We start from the raw sequence: 16,077 nt of genomic DNA, 5'->3' as shown, positions 1-16,077 counted from the left end.
CGGGCAAAAACACGAGAAAGAATAATAATAAGAAGAAAAACAAGTTACTGAAATACCAACATCTTCGTCGCCGCTATTTGCAGATGACACAAAGTTATACAGACGGATTAGGAACGAGGAAGATGTGAGAATCCTCCAGGAGGACCTGGATAAACTCCAAATTTGGTCGAACAAATGGTTACTCAAATTCCACCCCAACAAATGTAAAGTAATATCAATAAAAGCTTCCAAGAAAAGACATTACTATATGAATGGACAGGAAGGAGAGAGGATTCAGCTGGAAAACATCACACACGAAAAGGACATTGGGGTTACCATCGATGAGGACCTGAATTCCAAAACTCACCTGCATAACATTGTAAACAAAGCGAACAGCATAGTTGGACTAATACGAAGATCGTTTGTATATCTTGATGAGTCAATGTTCAAGTTATTATTTAAAGCTCTCGTCAGACCACACCTGGAATACGCGGCAAGTGTATGGAACCCATATCGAGTAGCAGATATCGACCTGATCGAGAACGTTCAAAGAAGGGCATCAAAACTTATTCCGGGACTCAAAAACCTTACATATGAGGAACGTCTAGAGAGACTAAATCTTCCAACTTTACAACATCGGACAACTAGAGGGGACATTATCAATGTTTTTAAAATAGTTAAAAAACTTTATGATTATAGAGTAACTGAGAACTTTTTCCAAATGGACAGTTCTAGTAGGACGAGAGTCACTCTGAGAACATTTTTAAGAAACGTTGTAATCTAGAATTAAGAAAGAATTTCTTCAGTAACAGAATAATAGATGTATGGAATAATTTGCCGCAACATATTATAGATGCAGATACTGTATACAACTTTGAAGTAATGCTAGATAAACACTGGAAAAATATTCATTTTAAAGTTTAACATTTTAGATATATTGAGGAAACATAGCAATTGATATACTGGAAATCAATCATTTATTTATTTTATGTACATATATTGTTGATATGGATATAGAGGCTTCCAGCCTGCATCCATTAATTATCCTAATAAATCCTAATAAAGAAACGGAACAATAAGTCACAAGTCAACCAACTTCGTGTATGTTTCTTGTTCGGAGTCAATTAATTAGTATGCCATTTTATTGATATCCACATAATTTCTTTTTATAACAGTAAATCACTTGATAATATCCATAAACGACTGCAATGTTAGGTTTTGACAGGCCCTTAAAAGGAACTATACTTATAATATAACGACTGTATAATGACATGAACCTGCTCACAACTTGCGTATAGAATACTATAGTTATCTCCCTTCACAATACAAAAAAGATTTTCCTACCAGGTGGCTATGACGTCACGGTACACCTCGTGAAAATGGCAGACACAACGCTCTACGAAGTGTTGGGCGTTTCTAAAACTGCCTCTGATGGAGAAATTAAGAAGGTAAATGAAGACAAAAGTTGATATTTAAGATATTCGTTATCTTTCTTTTCAATACAGAATTCTTAAATTGTCTCAAATGTAGTGCTAGTTTTCGTTTACAATGGTTTTGTTCCCCGATCATGTTCCGGCGTGGAGAAAAGTCGTGCATGGTCTTGACATTATCTTTATGCGACTTAATTTAAGAATCATCACTGCTAACGATATGATGTACTTTCGTTAAATGAGATTCTTCTACATCATTTACTCGGGGGTTGATTCATGCGACAAACACAGTTATAATTTTAATGTCTAAAAGTGCCATAAATATATTTGACAAAATGGCGAGTAAGAAGAATATTCTAGTTTCACTAAAATTACGTCACCTACTGGGCCCAATTAAAGTTGTAAATTGCAGTTCGTGAAGAATCTCGTTATGACTGTTCGGTTAATTTCATTTCTTTGCTTCAATTACTTGCTAAATTTCCCGAAGTTCCATTGAATTTTTGACTGTAATTAGTGATATTTTTTGTGACCGTCTATAGGCTATAGTTCATTAAAAAGACAATGACATAGCCAGTAAGCAATTGAAAGTTTCCCATGGTGCGTTGCGGAACTAGACAGTTAACTCATCGTTTTTCAGCCAGCTCAGTTGAGTAGAATTTCAAGTGTCTTGCTTTGTCAATCAGAACATTGTGCATACATTTCTAGAATTTATCTCAATATAACCCCCAACGTCATAATTCAGCAAGAATTGCATCCCTCTTTCACATAAAAAGACAGACAAAACATGACTAATTACTGGCATATATATACTTATGTACATTGCTGATGCACTTTTGAATTGTCTGATGAAGGAAGTTACCAATATTACCTTAAAGTTAGGTCGAAATAGAAGAAAATCATAGATTAGGAACCGTGAAATTAAATGATATTGAAAAGAGATGTGTTGTTCTGGGAAGCAGACATCGAAATAGGGAAATAGTTTGAAATACCCACTGCCAGTTGGGCATCCTGTATTAAGGTGCATTATACATGAGATGAATTCCAAGAATGAAACGAAGCATGTGGTTTTCAGTATTTGATCATCTTAATCATGTGATAATAAGTTCCATTTCATGAGAGATTTTTGATACTTTAAGATTTCACTAGCAAAAATGATAATTCTCATTTCATCTATAGATTTTCAGTATGAATGAATTTGGGAATATTGTAATTGTGTATGCCTATATATTCTAAAAATGTATTAAATTTTATTTTTAATAGTCCTACTATAAGTTGGCAAAGGAATTTCATCCTGACAAGAACCCAGCAGCAGAAGACAAAGTAAGGATGTTACCTGTTACTTGTGATCTCAATGAATCTTACTACCATCCGTCGTCATCATAATTTCTTACATTAACTTGATTAAGTTGGCTAATGATTGAATTGATGGTCACATCTTCCCATCAGGTTTTGTGTAGTAAAATGTTATAATTGTAAAACTTCATAAGCTAAAATATAACAAATATGCATATCATATATTCTTTTTCTGGAATTGCATTTATTTTTACTTGATTAACAATACAAGATAGTTGCCATCTAATAAATGGTTTTTTTTATAGTTTAAAGAAATAAGCTTTGCCTATGAAGTTCTTTCCAATCCTGAGAAAAGGGAGACCTATGACAGGTTTGGACTACAAGGACTCAAGGAAGGAGGTGGAGGTGGAGGGGGAGCAGGTATTAAACTGAATAACATTATATTCATATACCAGTGTTCAGAATTCCATACCTTATTACAAGCTTATAGAAAGGACAACCATCCAATTTCAGAAAAAAATAGTCTTTTTATTCCATTTTTACCAGTAAAATTATCAGCTTGATCAGATAAATAAGGAGACATAAATCTACCTGTCTACTGTTGGTGTCACTAGAACCCTGTTAGTCATCTTGAGTCATTTTCATCTTCTGAAGTAGAGTTTGATGTGATCTTTCAGGTTTTTCCGACATGTTTGGTGATTTGTTTGGAGGAATGTTTGGTGGTGGTCCATTTGGAATGGGTGGAATGGGAATGGGTGGACGACGTGGCAGAAGGAAAGGAGAGGATACACTTCATCCCCTCAGGTGCATTTTTTTTCATTTTTAAATAAGGATGTAACAATGCACCATGAACTTCCTTTTTCCTCTTTGTCATTTATTTTAATTTATAAGAGCATTTTAAACATAGCATGATTTTTACATTGATATTTCAGAGTAACGCTTGAAGACCTGTATAATGGAAAAACATCAAAGTTGCAATTAAGCAAAACTGTAATCTGTACAAAGTGCAATGGGTGAGTAACATATCTGTCAGAATGTGTTTCAATGATATGACCTTAATGGATTTTGTGTTAATGTTCAATTAATATCATATTTTGGACAGCTTTCCCTGAATTGCTAGTGTCAATTTTAGACAATAACTGGGAAAATTATATCGTCTCTCCATATAACCTTTGTATTATCTAGACAGTTATTATTCCTTTATCTACCAATGCACTGTATTTGATTGTTAACAAGAGACATAGTTTTTATTTAGACAGAAATGTATTTATACAGAAATGATGTACATTACTCCTGTCACTCTTCATTTGATGATATTTTTACATGTCAAGAAATACAATAGATGACCATTTAAGATATGCAACTTTTTTCTAGATCTGGTGGAAAAGAAGGAGCCATGCATAGATGTAGAACATGTAATGGTCGTGGTGTCAAGGTAACACTTAGACAGCTAGGTCCTGGCATGGTACAGCAAATGCAATCTGTATGTCCTGATTGTCATGGAGAAGGTAATTTATAATGCAATAAAAGCAAGCTATGGGATTACTTGTAAATCATTAAATGTTTCCAGTAAAGGCAAAAGACTGAAAGTTACGTGATTTCCTTTACACTAAAATAAGTAGGCAAGCAATCCCAAGTCAGAAAAATGCTGAACATATTCTCAACGGATCATGATGGTACTGTGGTAACACTATTCCCTAGTCAGTCAGGGTTTGATTCCCTGATCAGACGTGAAAAGGTATACTATGTATGCCATACCACTGGGTTTTCTTTGGGTAATCTGGTTTTCTCCCTCAATAAGACCCCTCACGCACTTCCATAACAAGTTGGTGTAACTTGTTTTGCAATTGTTGTGAAATAAATAAAGTTAACATTTAACTGGAGATAAAGCAGAAACAAGGCTTACATTCTATCTGATGTGTTTTTCAATTCATTATATATGAGTGTTTAAAGGGAGGTGAGCAATGAATTAATAAAAATTCTCCACGATCCATTCACAAATCATTGGAGTCTGGTATCACTCATTATCTAGTACAATATCAATCATTGACAAGAATTTGGTTCATATTTAATTAAGTGGTGGGGTTGTTAGTATGTGAATTGTTATGTGAATATGCGCTTAGCTAACTCTTAGTGCTAAACCGAAACAACTTCTTTCCATAAAAAATGCTGAAATTACACTCTTATTAGTCATACTGAAAATATGTTGTGGGAAAAGTCAAATTTTTCATACTCAGGTTAAAACTGTTTGGTTGTTTACAGGTGAGATGATTAATGAAAAGGACAAGTGTAAAGACTGTAAAGGAAAGAAAGTGATCAATCAAACAAAGATCCTTGAGGTCAATGTGGACAAAGGCATGAGGGACAACCAGAAAATTACTTTCCGATGGGAAGGTGACCAACTGGTATGCGTTCTAAACATCACATCATTATCATTTTCTGTGTTTTATATCAAAAAATTCTAATTTGTAGTTACTTAGGGTTGCTACTGTGCACATTCTTCAGTTTATAAGTCAACCTTGGCTTACTAAACTGTATTTGACTTAAAAAGAATTAAAGTTTTGGAACAGAGGCTTCCAGTTCATTTCTAGTTTTACATTTATTTCAGATCTTCATGATTATCTATTGTAATGTTCTAGCTCATACATTCTGTTATCAGATATATTGTTGGCCTCTATTATGGTCTATATTATAAATAGAATACACTGTATAAACATCTATTTAGGATAAATATATATTTTTTATTTTGACAAATTTCATAGTAGACTAAAGTAGAGTACTTAAATTAATTATGATTTCAAATAGCTTATTGTCCTTTAAATTATGGATAGTACACATACATTATTAACAGTGTCTGTTTTGTTACAGCCTGATATGGAACCTGGTGATGTTATAATTGTGCTGAAGCAACAGGAACATGAACTATACACACGTGATGGAGAAAACCTTTACTGTACTTACAACCTTAGTCTAACAGAAGCTCTCTGTGGTTTCCAGTTTACTCTCAAACATTTAGATGGTAGAGATTTACTCGTCAAAAGTCCCCCTGGTGATGTAATACATCCAGGTAATTGTTCTGGTCTCTGACCTGCAGGGCATCTCTGACCTACAGGGCAATGCCATGATGCATTGTCTAGTATCTATTGTTCTTGGTCTTGCTACTCTTTAATGAATGATGGTACAGTGAAAGGATTAATAGTGATGCAGAGTAGAACATGGTCTAATTGGTCTTTAGAAATGTAATTCTGGTCCATACAAGATGGTCACAGATCTAGCCATCTTGAAAATCTTGTTATTAGCTCACCTGGTCCGGAGGACCAAGGTGAACTTATGCCATACCGTGGCGTCCGTCCGTCCGTCAACAATTGACTTCTTCTTCATAACCGCTGATCAGAATTTGAACAAATTTGGTCAGAATCATCCCTATGGGTAGGGGACTCAAAATTGTACAAATGATGGGGCTGACCCCCTGGGGGCCTCTGGGGCGGGGCCAAAAGGTGTCAATTTGGCGCTATTGATATAAACGACTTCTTCTCTGAAACTAAGCAATGGCTATCGCTCATATTTGGTGGGTAGCATCACTATGGGGTAGGGAATCAAAATTGTACAAATGATGGGGCTGACCCCCCAGGGGCCTGAGGGGTGGGGCCAAATGTGGTCAATCTGGCTATATTGATATAAACGACTTCTTCTCTGAAACCAAGCAATGGCTATTGCTCATATTTGCCTTGGTAGCATCATTATGGGGTGGGGATTCAAAATTGTACAAATGATGGAGCTGACCCCCCCAGGGGCCTGAAGGGCAGGGCCAAATGTGGTCAATCTGGCTATATTGATAAACGACTTCTTCTCTGAAACCAAGCAATGGCTATTGCTCATATTTGCCTGGTAGCATCATTATGGGATGGGGATTCAAAATTGTACAAATGATGGGGCTGACCCCCCAGGGGCCTGAGGGGCGGGGCCAAATTTGGTCAATCGGGCTATATTCATATAATGGACTTCTTCTCTGGAACCAAGCAATGGCTATTGCTCATATATTACTGGTAGCATTATTATGGGGTAGGAATTCGAAATTGTACAAATGACGGGGCTGACCCCCCTGGGAGCTGAGGGGCCAAAAGGGGTCAGTTTTGCAGAATTGATATAAACGACTTCTGTTCTGAAAAAAAGCAATGGATATTGCTCATATTGGCCTGGTAGCATCCCTATGGGGTGGGGATTCAAAATTTTACAAATGGTGGGGCTGACCCCCTGGGGGCCTCTTGGGGGGGGGGGGGCAAAAGGGGTCAATTTGGAGCTATTGATATAAATGACTTCTTCTCTGAAACCAAGCAATGGCTATTGCTCATATTTGCCTGGTAGCATCATCATGGGGTGGGGATTCAAAATTGTACAAATGATGGGGCTGACCCCCCAGGGGCCTGAGGGGCGGGGCCAAATTTGGTCAATCGGGCTATATTCATATAATGGTCTTCTTCTCTGGAACCAAGCAATGGCTATTGCTCATATATTACTGGTAGCATCACCTTGGGGTAGGAATTTGAAATTGTACAAATGACGGGGCTGAGGAACGGGGCCAAAAGGGGTCAGTTTTGCAGAATTGATATAAACGACTTCTGCTCTGAAAAAAAGCAACGGATATTGCTTATATTTGCCTGGTAGCATCCCTATGGGGTGGGGATTCAAAATTGTGCAAATGGTATGGCTGACCCCCCTGGGGGCCTCTGGGGCGGGGCCAAAAGGGGTCAATTTGGCACTATTGATATAAACGACTTCTTCTCTGAAATCAAGCAATGGCTATCGCTCATATTTGCCGGGTAGCATCACTATGGGGTGGGGATTCAAAATTGTACAAATGGTGGGGCTGACCCCCCCAGGGGCCTGAGGGGTGGGGCCAAATGGGGTCAGTTTGGCTAAATGGATTTTAACAACTTATTCTCTGAAACTTAGCAATGGTTTGACTGGTAGCATCCTATTTGGGTAGGGATTCAAAATTGTATAAAGGAAGGAGCTGACCCCCAGGGGGCAGGGTCAAAAGGGGTCAATTGGTCTAGACAAGTTCTTCTCTGAAACTAAGCAATGGACATCACTCACATTTGTGTGGTAGCATTCCTATGGGGTGGCGCCAAAAGACTATTTCGATTCATGGATTAATGCACTTTGTGGCATTTTTAGTATATTTTAGTATATGTACCCATATAAAATGCTTATGATATATATTGACATAGCAATACCAGCGACAAATATACTTAAGCATCATTCTTGTTTCATATCTCATGAAACCAGGTGAGCGATACAGGCCCTCTGGGCCTCTTGTTACTACTTAATAGAGAAATTCATATCAACCCATGATTTGTCCTTACTATTTAACTTGTGTATCAATAAAGTCTTGATGTGTTAAAATATTTATTGAATATCTTTAAGGTTATATTAATTTTACTACAAATAGTTAAAAATGTACCTTCCTGACCCTATATTATCATGGCAATATATTTTATTTCCTGTGTTAAAATATGAATGTCTTTCAATATGACCTTAGAATGATACAGGTCACTGTGTTTGGCATCTCAAAACTATTTCATCAATTATACATCCTAATTAACACATGGTTGTTATTTTTTAGGAGCTGTAAAGTGCATAAAAGGAGAGGGAATGCCTCTATACAAGAGTCCATTTGACAAGGGAGACCTTTTGGTCAAGTTTGATATCACCTTCCCACCACAGAACTTTGCTCCTGAACACAAGTTACAGGTAATACTTAATAGTCCTGCAGTACAGAAAGTTTCTAGGTTTTTAGCCCACCATCATCAGATGGTGGGCTATTCAAATCGCCCTGCGTCCGTGGTCCGTGGTCCGTCCGTCCGTCCCTCCGTCCGTCCGTCCGTCCGTCCCTCCGTCCGTCCGTAAACAATTCTTGTTATCGCTAATCCTCAGAAAGTACTAAAGGGATCTTTCTCAAATTTCATATGTAGGTTCCCCTTGGTGCCTAGTTATGCATATTGTATTTTGAGACAAATCGGAAAACAACATGGCCGACAGGCAGCCATCTTGGATTTTGACAATTGAAGTTTGTTATCGCTATTTCTCAGAAAGTACTGAAGGGATCTTTCTCAAATTTCATATGAAGGTTCCCCTTGGTGCCTTGTTATGCATATTGCATTTTGAGACCAATCCGAAAACAACATGGCCGACAGGTAGCCATCTTGGATATTGACAATTTAAGTTTGTTATCGCTATTTCTCAGAAAGTACTGAAGGGATCTTTCTCAAATTTCATATGAAGGTTCCCCTTGGTGCCTAGTTATGCATATTGCATTTTGATACCAATCCGAAAACAACATGGCCGACAGGCAGCCATCTTGGATATTGACAATTGAAGTTTGTTATCGCTATTTCTCAGAAAGCACTGAAGGGATCTTTCTCAAATTTCATATGTAGGTTCCCCTAGGTGCCTAGTTATGCATATTGCATTTTGAGACCAATCAGAAAACAACATGGCCGACAGGTAGCCATCTTGGATATTGACAATTTAAGTTTGTTATCGCTATTTCTCAGAAAGTACTGAAGGGATCTTTCTCAAATTTCATATGAAGGTTCCCCTTGGTGCCTAGTTATGCATATTGCATTTTGAGACCAATCCGAAAACAACATGGCCGACAGGCAGCCATCTTGGATTTTGACAATTTAAGTTTGTAATCACTATTTCTGAGAAAGTATTGAAGGGGTCTTTCTCAAATTTCATACGCAGGTTCCCCTTGGTGCCTAGTTATGCATATTGCATTTTGAGACTAATCAGAAAACAATATGGCCAACAGGTAGCCATCTTGGATTTTGACAATTTAAGTTTGTTATCGCTATTTTTCAGAAAGTAATGAAGGGATCTTTCTCAAATTTCATATATAGGTTTCCCTCGGTGCCTATAGTTATGCATATTGCATTTTGAGACCAATCCGAAAACAACATGGCCGACAGGCAGCCATCTTAGATTTTGACAATTGAAGTTTGTTATCGCTATTACGGAGATAGTACTGAAGGATCTTTCTCAAATTCATATGTAGGTTCTCCTTGATGCTTAGTTATGCATATTGCATTTTGAGACCAATCGGAAAACAACATGGCTGACACCTGAGGGGCGGGGCCAAATTTGGTCAATCGGGCTATATTCATATAATGGACTTCTTCTCTGGAACCAAGCAATGGCTATTGCTCATATATTACTGGTAGCATCACCTTGGGGTAGGAATTTGAAATTGTACAAATGACGGGGCTGAGGAGCGGGGCCAAAAGGGGTCAGTTTTGCAGAATTGATATAAACAACTTCTGCTCTGAAAAAAAGCAACGGATATTGCTTATATTTGCCTGGTAGCATCCCTATGGGGTGGGGATTCAAAATTGTGCAAATGGTATGGCTGACCCCCCTGGGGGCCTCTGGGGCGGGGCCAAAAGGGGTCAATTTGGCACTATTGATATAAACGACTTCTTCTCTGAAATCAAGCAATGGCTATCGCTCATATTTGCCGGGTAGCATCACTATGGGGTGGGGATTCAAAATTGTACAAATGATCGGGCTGACCCCCCAGGGGCCTGAGGGGTGGGGCCAAATGGGGTCAGTTTGGCTAAATGGATTTAAACAACTTATTCTCTGAAACTTAGCAATGGTTTGACTGGTAGCATCCTATTTGGGTAGGGATTCAAAATTGTATAAAGGAAGGAGCTGACCCCCCAGGGGGCAGGGTCAAAAGGGGTCAATTGGTCTAGACAAGTTCTTCTCTGAAACTAAGCAATGGACATCACTCACATTTGTGTGGTAGCATTCCTATGGGGTGGCGCCTAAAGACTATTTCGATTCATGGATTAATGCACTTTGTGGCATTTTTAGTATATTTTAGTATATGTACCCATATAAAATGCTTATGATATATATTGACATAGCAATACCAGCGACAAATATACTTAAGCATCATTCTTGTTTCATATCTCATGAAACCAGGTGAGCGATACAGGCCCTCTGGGCCTCTTGTTACTACTTAATAGAGAAATTCATATCAACCCATGATTTGTCCTTACTATTTAACTTGTGTATCAATAAAGTCTTGATGTGTTAAAATATTTATTGAATATCTTTAAGGTTATATTAATTTTACTACAAATAGTTAAAAATGTACCTTCCTGACCCTATATTATCATGGCAATATATTTTATTTCCTGTGTTAAAATATGAATGTCTTTCAATATGACCTTAGAATGATACAGGTCACTGTGTTTGGCATCTCAAAACTATTTCATCAATTATACATCCTAATTAACACATGGTTGTTATTTTTTAGGAGCTGTAAAGTGCATAAAAGGAGAGGGAATGCCTCTATACAAGAGTCCATTTGACAAGGGAGACCTTTTGGTCAAGTTTGATATCACCTTCCCACCACAGAACTTTGCTCCTGAACACAAGTTACAGGTAATACTTAATAGTCCTGCAGTACAGAAAGTTTCTAGGTTTTTTTAATCAATATTTATTATTTTCACAAAAAATTTGTTTAATATTGACACTTAAATGGGATAAAGATGAGATGATTTAAACAATCTCTGTTTTCTGGTTATCAAGTTTTTGCTCATCAAAATGTTTAGAAAAGTTTGTGTTAAGAAATATAAATTAAGATTGTGTTAAGAAATATAAATTAAGATATTAGAATTTGATAGTTTTTTTGATAGAACTACACAAAGGAATGTTGATATTGTTGTGTCAAATGACTGCATGTAGTTATTTATGTGTGAAAAGATGAATGGTTTGTATCTTGTAGAAATTGGAGAAACTTCTCCCAGCTCGGCCCAAAGTCGAAATCCCAACTGGTGAAGATGTAGAGGAAGTGAACTTGGTAGATTTGGATGAAACCAGAGGAAGTGGTCGTCGCGGTGGCAATGAGGCATACGATGAGGATAGTGATGATGAGGGAGGCCATGGAGGACCCAGGGTTCAGTGTGCACATCAATAACGCACAGACTTTTAGTAACAATGTGGGTGTGGATGGATAAAAGGGAGAAATGGAAGGGAGTGTGTTGTCAGATGTGAGAATTGTCAAGCAAGTCTTTGACTGCCCAGGTTCAAATTTCAAAAGAAAAAGTAAAAAAATCAAGATCTTATTTCACTATTAAATCTAAGGTCTTTATTATGAAAACCATCATTTAAATTGAAAATGAATTTGATTTTATTCCTTTTTTGTTTTGAAATTCAGACCTTAGTTGAATGGAAAGATCAATTTTATTGTTGTCAACTGTTTTTTGAATATTTATAATCTATACGATAAATGTGATGCCATTACATATATTATGACTTTTGAGGTGACGTTTTAAAAGATAGAACAACTTTTTTTTTAAAGTTTGTTCCTTTATTATTATAAAGGTTCTGTCAGTGCATTTCAACAATTTCTCTGGTAATTCCCATCATTTTCATGTCATTTGTTTTATAAATATGTATTTTTGGTTTCTAATAAATTCAAACGATATTTCCTGTTTAAATATATTCATGCATGGCAGTTTGTTTATGATCCATTACTAAACTCTCTTGTATAAACAGAGATCTGAATAGTCTGTTTGAAGATCAAGCATTTTCGTTGAGCAGCTTAACTGCATTTGTAAATTTGGAAGCTTTCAAAATCGTTTTCTTTTAAATTTTATTGCATTGTTCTGTGAATGCATTTATTTATCAAGTTGTGAAGTGTGATCATGCATCTGACATTGAACTTCCACATAGCTGTACATGTGATCATTGATTTTAAAGAAAATTTATAGACATGCAATGTTGCTTTTGAGTTCAGGTGAAGAATGAATGGAACAGTTCAAAAAATTGTCTATTCGTCCTAATATTGATACCAAATACTCTAACATTTGTGTCTTGCTAAAAATTATTACAGTTTAAAAAAAAATAATGTACTAAGGATTTGTTTGTAGCATTGAGCAAGAATTCATGAAACAAATCTTTGAACTATGAAATCCAGAACAAGAAATATCTAATAATAGATTGTAAACAAAACTATACAACAGCAAGGCCAGCCAGTCTGGATGTACTAAAACTGTAATCACAAACAAGTAGGATATAAATTTTTATATTCTTTAACTGAAAGGTCAGTAATAAGGAGCAACCATATACTGAGGTATTAAAAGTATGGTATATCTTCAATGTTATAAAATATGTCCTATCCTATACCAGTATATGTGTGAATACATCTTTTGTAATTTTAATGATAAATAAACAGCTTTTTATTTTCAGCCAATTTTTATTCTTGCATTTATTTGATTATATACAGTTTTCCTACAAGAAGTTGGGGTATCCATATTTTGTTTTTGATGTAGCAGAATGAAAGATCGTAATTGATACTTTTCTGGATTAATGATGCAACCTTTATTGAGATGGTAATATTTATAAGACAGTTTGTGAATTGGGTTATGTGGAAGTGTGTCCAAGTTTCCTGACTTGCGTTATGAAAATGGTGTATTGTAGTGACACAGTATATCAAAGTGACAACCTTTAGGTGATTGTACACATTCTAGAGGGAGAGTGTATGGTGGATGATTCACTCAGTACTAGTAGGGTAAATGTGGATTTGGTGTTGTGCTATTTGTTGTGTCTGTTGACCCTGCTTACGTTTGTAGATCATAATACAAATACATTGTTGTGCATTGGATTGCAAATTTTCATCAGAAATCTTTCATTGTGGAGGTTGTAAAAGCTTGTATCTCTATGTACTACAGCTGAAACCATTCATCACAATGTTTGTCTATTTAGAACAAATATTATCTGGGTATACTTTTCTATCATTGAAAAAAAGACCTATCTTTTATTTAATGAAGATTGATTTTGAGTGGCTTTTGGCATGAAAAAAAAAAGCAGTATCATCAAATTACTTTGCCCGGTGATCAAATGTACAGGTGGGGCTTCATGGCAAATACTCGACCAGTGAGTTACTATAGACACTCATATTATCAAAAAATATATACAATGACCTATATTTAAAGGTCACATTAAATTATCACTTTCATATTCTACTTACTGGCAAAGGAATATATTTGAAGATACATGATGTGAATACTTCTTTGGATGTATAAAAACAAAGATGAAATCATTCCAGATTTAACCCCATGAATCTTTCGGGAATCGTGTTGTATTTTCTTGCCAATTTTTGACAGAAAAAAATCTTTAATGTATCGCAGTTTTTTTTATAGAGTATGTGGCTATACGCATGCAAGGCCATGGTACAAGTGGGATATTGCATGATTTATTGCAGCTTCAATTAGAATTGATGGTCTTTTAACTGGATTGCACAATTTATAATCCTTCAATATATATATTTTAATAAGTAGCAATCTAACTTCTGAAAAAATCTAATGTTTCATAACTTTTCTCAAACATTTTAGTTCTACTCAAATGAAAAGAAATGTGAAAAGAAACTTGTTTTGATTTGAATGTAAATAATGTACTGTCTACTCTGTGAATAATGTTCTGTCTACCTAGAAAGTGACAAATTCATGAGATTTTTTCCTGGTACGTGTTGTCTGGTACTGCAAGTTTTCAGGACTGAATAGTACTTTAGATTTTAGAGATGAACCACTGAAAGAGATAGTACAGTAAATGATAATATAAAACTGCTGAATAGACTTTTAGCTTACTCTTCAGACGATTAAAAGTTTACTACATCTGTTTCTCCTCACAGTTAACCTATAATTGACTGGTTATTAGTTCACCTGGTCCAAAGGACCAAGGTGAGCTTATGCCATACCGTGGCGTATGTCGTCCGTCCGTCCGTCTGTCAACAATTGACTTCTTCTTCATAACCACCGATCGGAATTTGACCAAATTTGGTCAAAAGCATCCCTATGGGGTGGGGACTCAAAATTGTACAAATGGTGGGGCTGACCCCCTGGGGGTCTTAGAGGCAGGGCCAAAAGGGGTCAATTTGGCTAAATTGATATAAACAACTTATTCTCTGAAACTAAGCAATGGATATCGCTCATATTCGCCTGGTAGCATCCCCTTGGGTAGGGATTCAAAATTGTACAAATGATGGGGCTGAGGGGCGGGGTCAGAAGTGGTCAATTTGGCTAAATGATATAAACAACTTCTCCTCTGAAACAATTAAGCAATGGATATTGCTCATATTTGACTGTGAGCATCCCTTTGCGGTCTGGATTCAAAAATGTACAAACGGTGGGACTGACCCCCCTAGGGGGCTGAGGGGAGGGGCCAAAAGGGGTCAATTTGGCTAAATTGATATAAACAACTTCTCTGAAATTAAGCAATGGATATCGCTCATATTTGCCTGGTAGCATCCCCTTGGGGCAGGGATTCGTAATTGTACAAATGACGGGCCGACCCCCCGGGGAGCTGAGGGGTGGGGCGAAACAGGGTCAATTTGGCTAAATTGATATAAACAACTTCTATGAAACTAAGCAATTGATATGGCTCATATTTGACTGAGCATCCCTTTGGGGTCTGGATTCAAAATTGAACAAATGGTGGGGCTGACCCCCGGGGTTTGAGGGGCGGGGTCAATTCGGCTAAATTGATATACACAACTTCTTTTCTGAAACCAAGCAATGGATATAGCTCATACTAGACTGTGAGCATCCTTTTGGGGTCGGGATTCAAAATTGTACAAATGGTGGGGCTAACCCCCTCCCAGGGGGGCTGATGGTTGGGGCCAAAAGGAGTCAATTTGGCTAAATTGATATAAACAACTTCTTTTCTGAAACTGAGCAATGGATAGCGCTCATATTTGCCTTGTAGCATCCCCTTGGGGTTGGGATTCAAAAAGGGGTCAATTTGGCTAAATTGACATTTTTAGAATTACAATAAAACAATGTACCCATATGAAATGCTTATGATATATTGACATAGCAATACCAGCGACAAATATACTTAAGCATCATTCTTGTTTCATATCTCATGCAACCAGGTGAGCGATACAGGCCCTCTGGGCCTCTTGTATAACTAGACAGGGTGATTGTTGTCTAATATACAGAGAACCGTTAAGTAATCAATCCCTATACAAGGTTTAAACTAATGATCATTATGTACTATCAATATAGATGTTTTTAGAACTTGACAAGGATCTATTATTCTTGTATTTGTGAATGGTGTCTTCTTCAATATTTGAGGGAGAAATTTATAAAAGAATAAACATGACGCACCAACAACAGGTTCTCTGTTTTGTATCTGTTGTCAAGCATGACTAAAATAGGAAGTATCAAATGTTTTCACTTTTTTTTCAGGTAAATATATCTTACCTATATTTTATGCATTGCAAAAACGATTTCTTATGTACATTTGTATATATGTATTTATAAATAGATAAATTAAGCTGCAGTTACTTGAGAAGTTT

At 36.6% G+C, this 16,077-nt stretch overlaps 1 protein-coding gene across 1 annotated transcript; it reads left to right on the top strand.

Moving 5' to 3' along the window:
• The first annotated feature begins 1,320 nt into the window (after positions 1–1,320).
• LOC117337907 (dnaJ homolog subfamily A member 2-like) lies at positions 1,321–15,892 on the top strand. Its single transcript, XM_033899050.1, has 10 exons — positions 1,321–1,427; positions 2,670–2,729; positions 3,008–3,122; positions 3,380–3,506; positions 3,635–3,715; positions 4,077–4,210; positions 4,965–5,107; positions 5,571–5,769; positions 8,329–8,456; positions 11,503–15,892. Exons 1-10 carry the CDS (start codon positions 1,359–1,361, stop codon positions 11,692–11,694), a joined length of 1,248 nt encoding a protein of 415 aa, XP_033754941.1. The 5' UTR covers positions 1,321–1,358; the 3' UTR covers positions 11,695–15,892.
• The last annotated feature ends 185 nt before the right edge of the window (positions 15,893–16,077 follow it).

This window comes from Pecten maximus, chromosome 11 (genome assembly GCF_902652985.1).
Source record: "Pecten maximus chromosome 11, xPecMax1.1, whole genome shotgun sequence".
NCBI classification, from domain to species: domain Eukaryota; kingdom Metazoa; phylum Mollusca; class Bivalvia; order Pectinida; family Pectinidae; genus Pecten; species Pecten maximus.
Note: the sequence above shows the minus strand (reverse complement) of the source record. Positions and strands in the feature narration are given on the sequence as shown.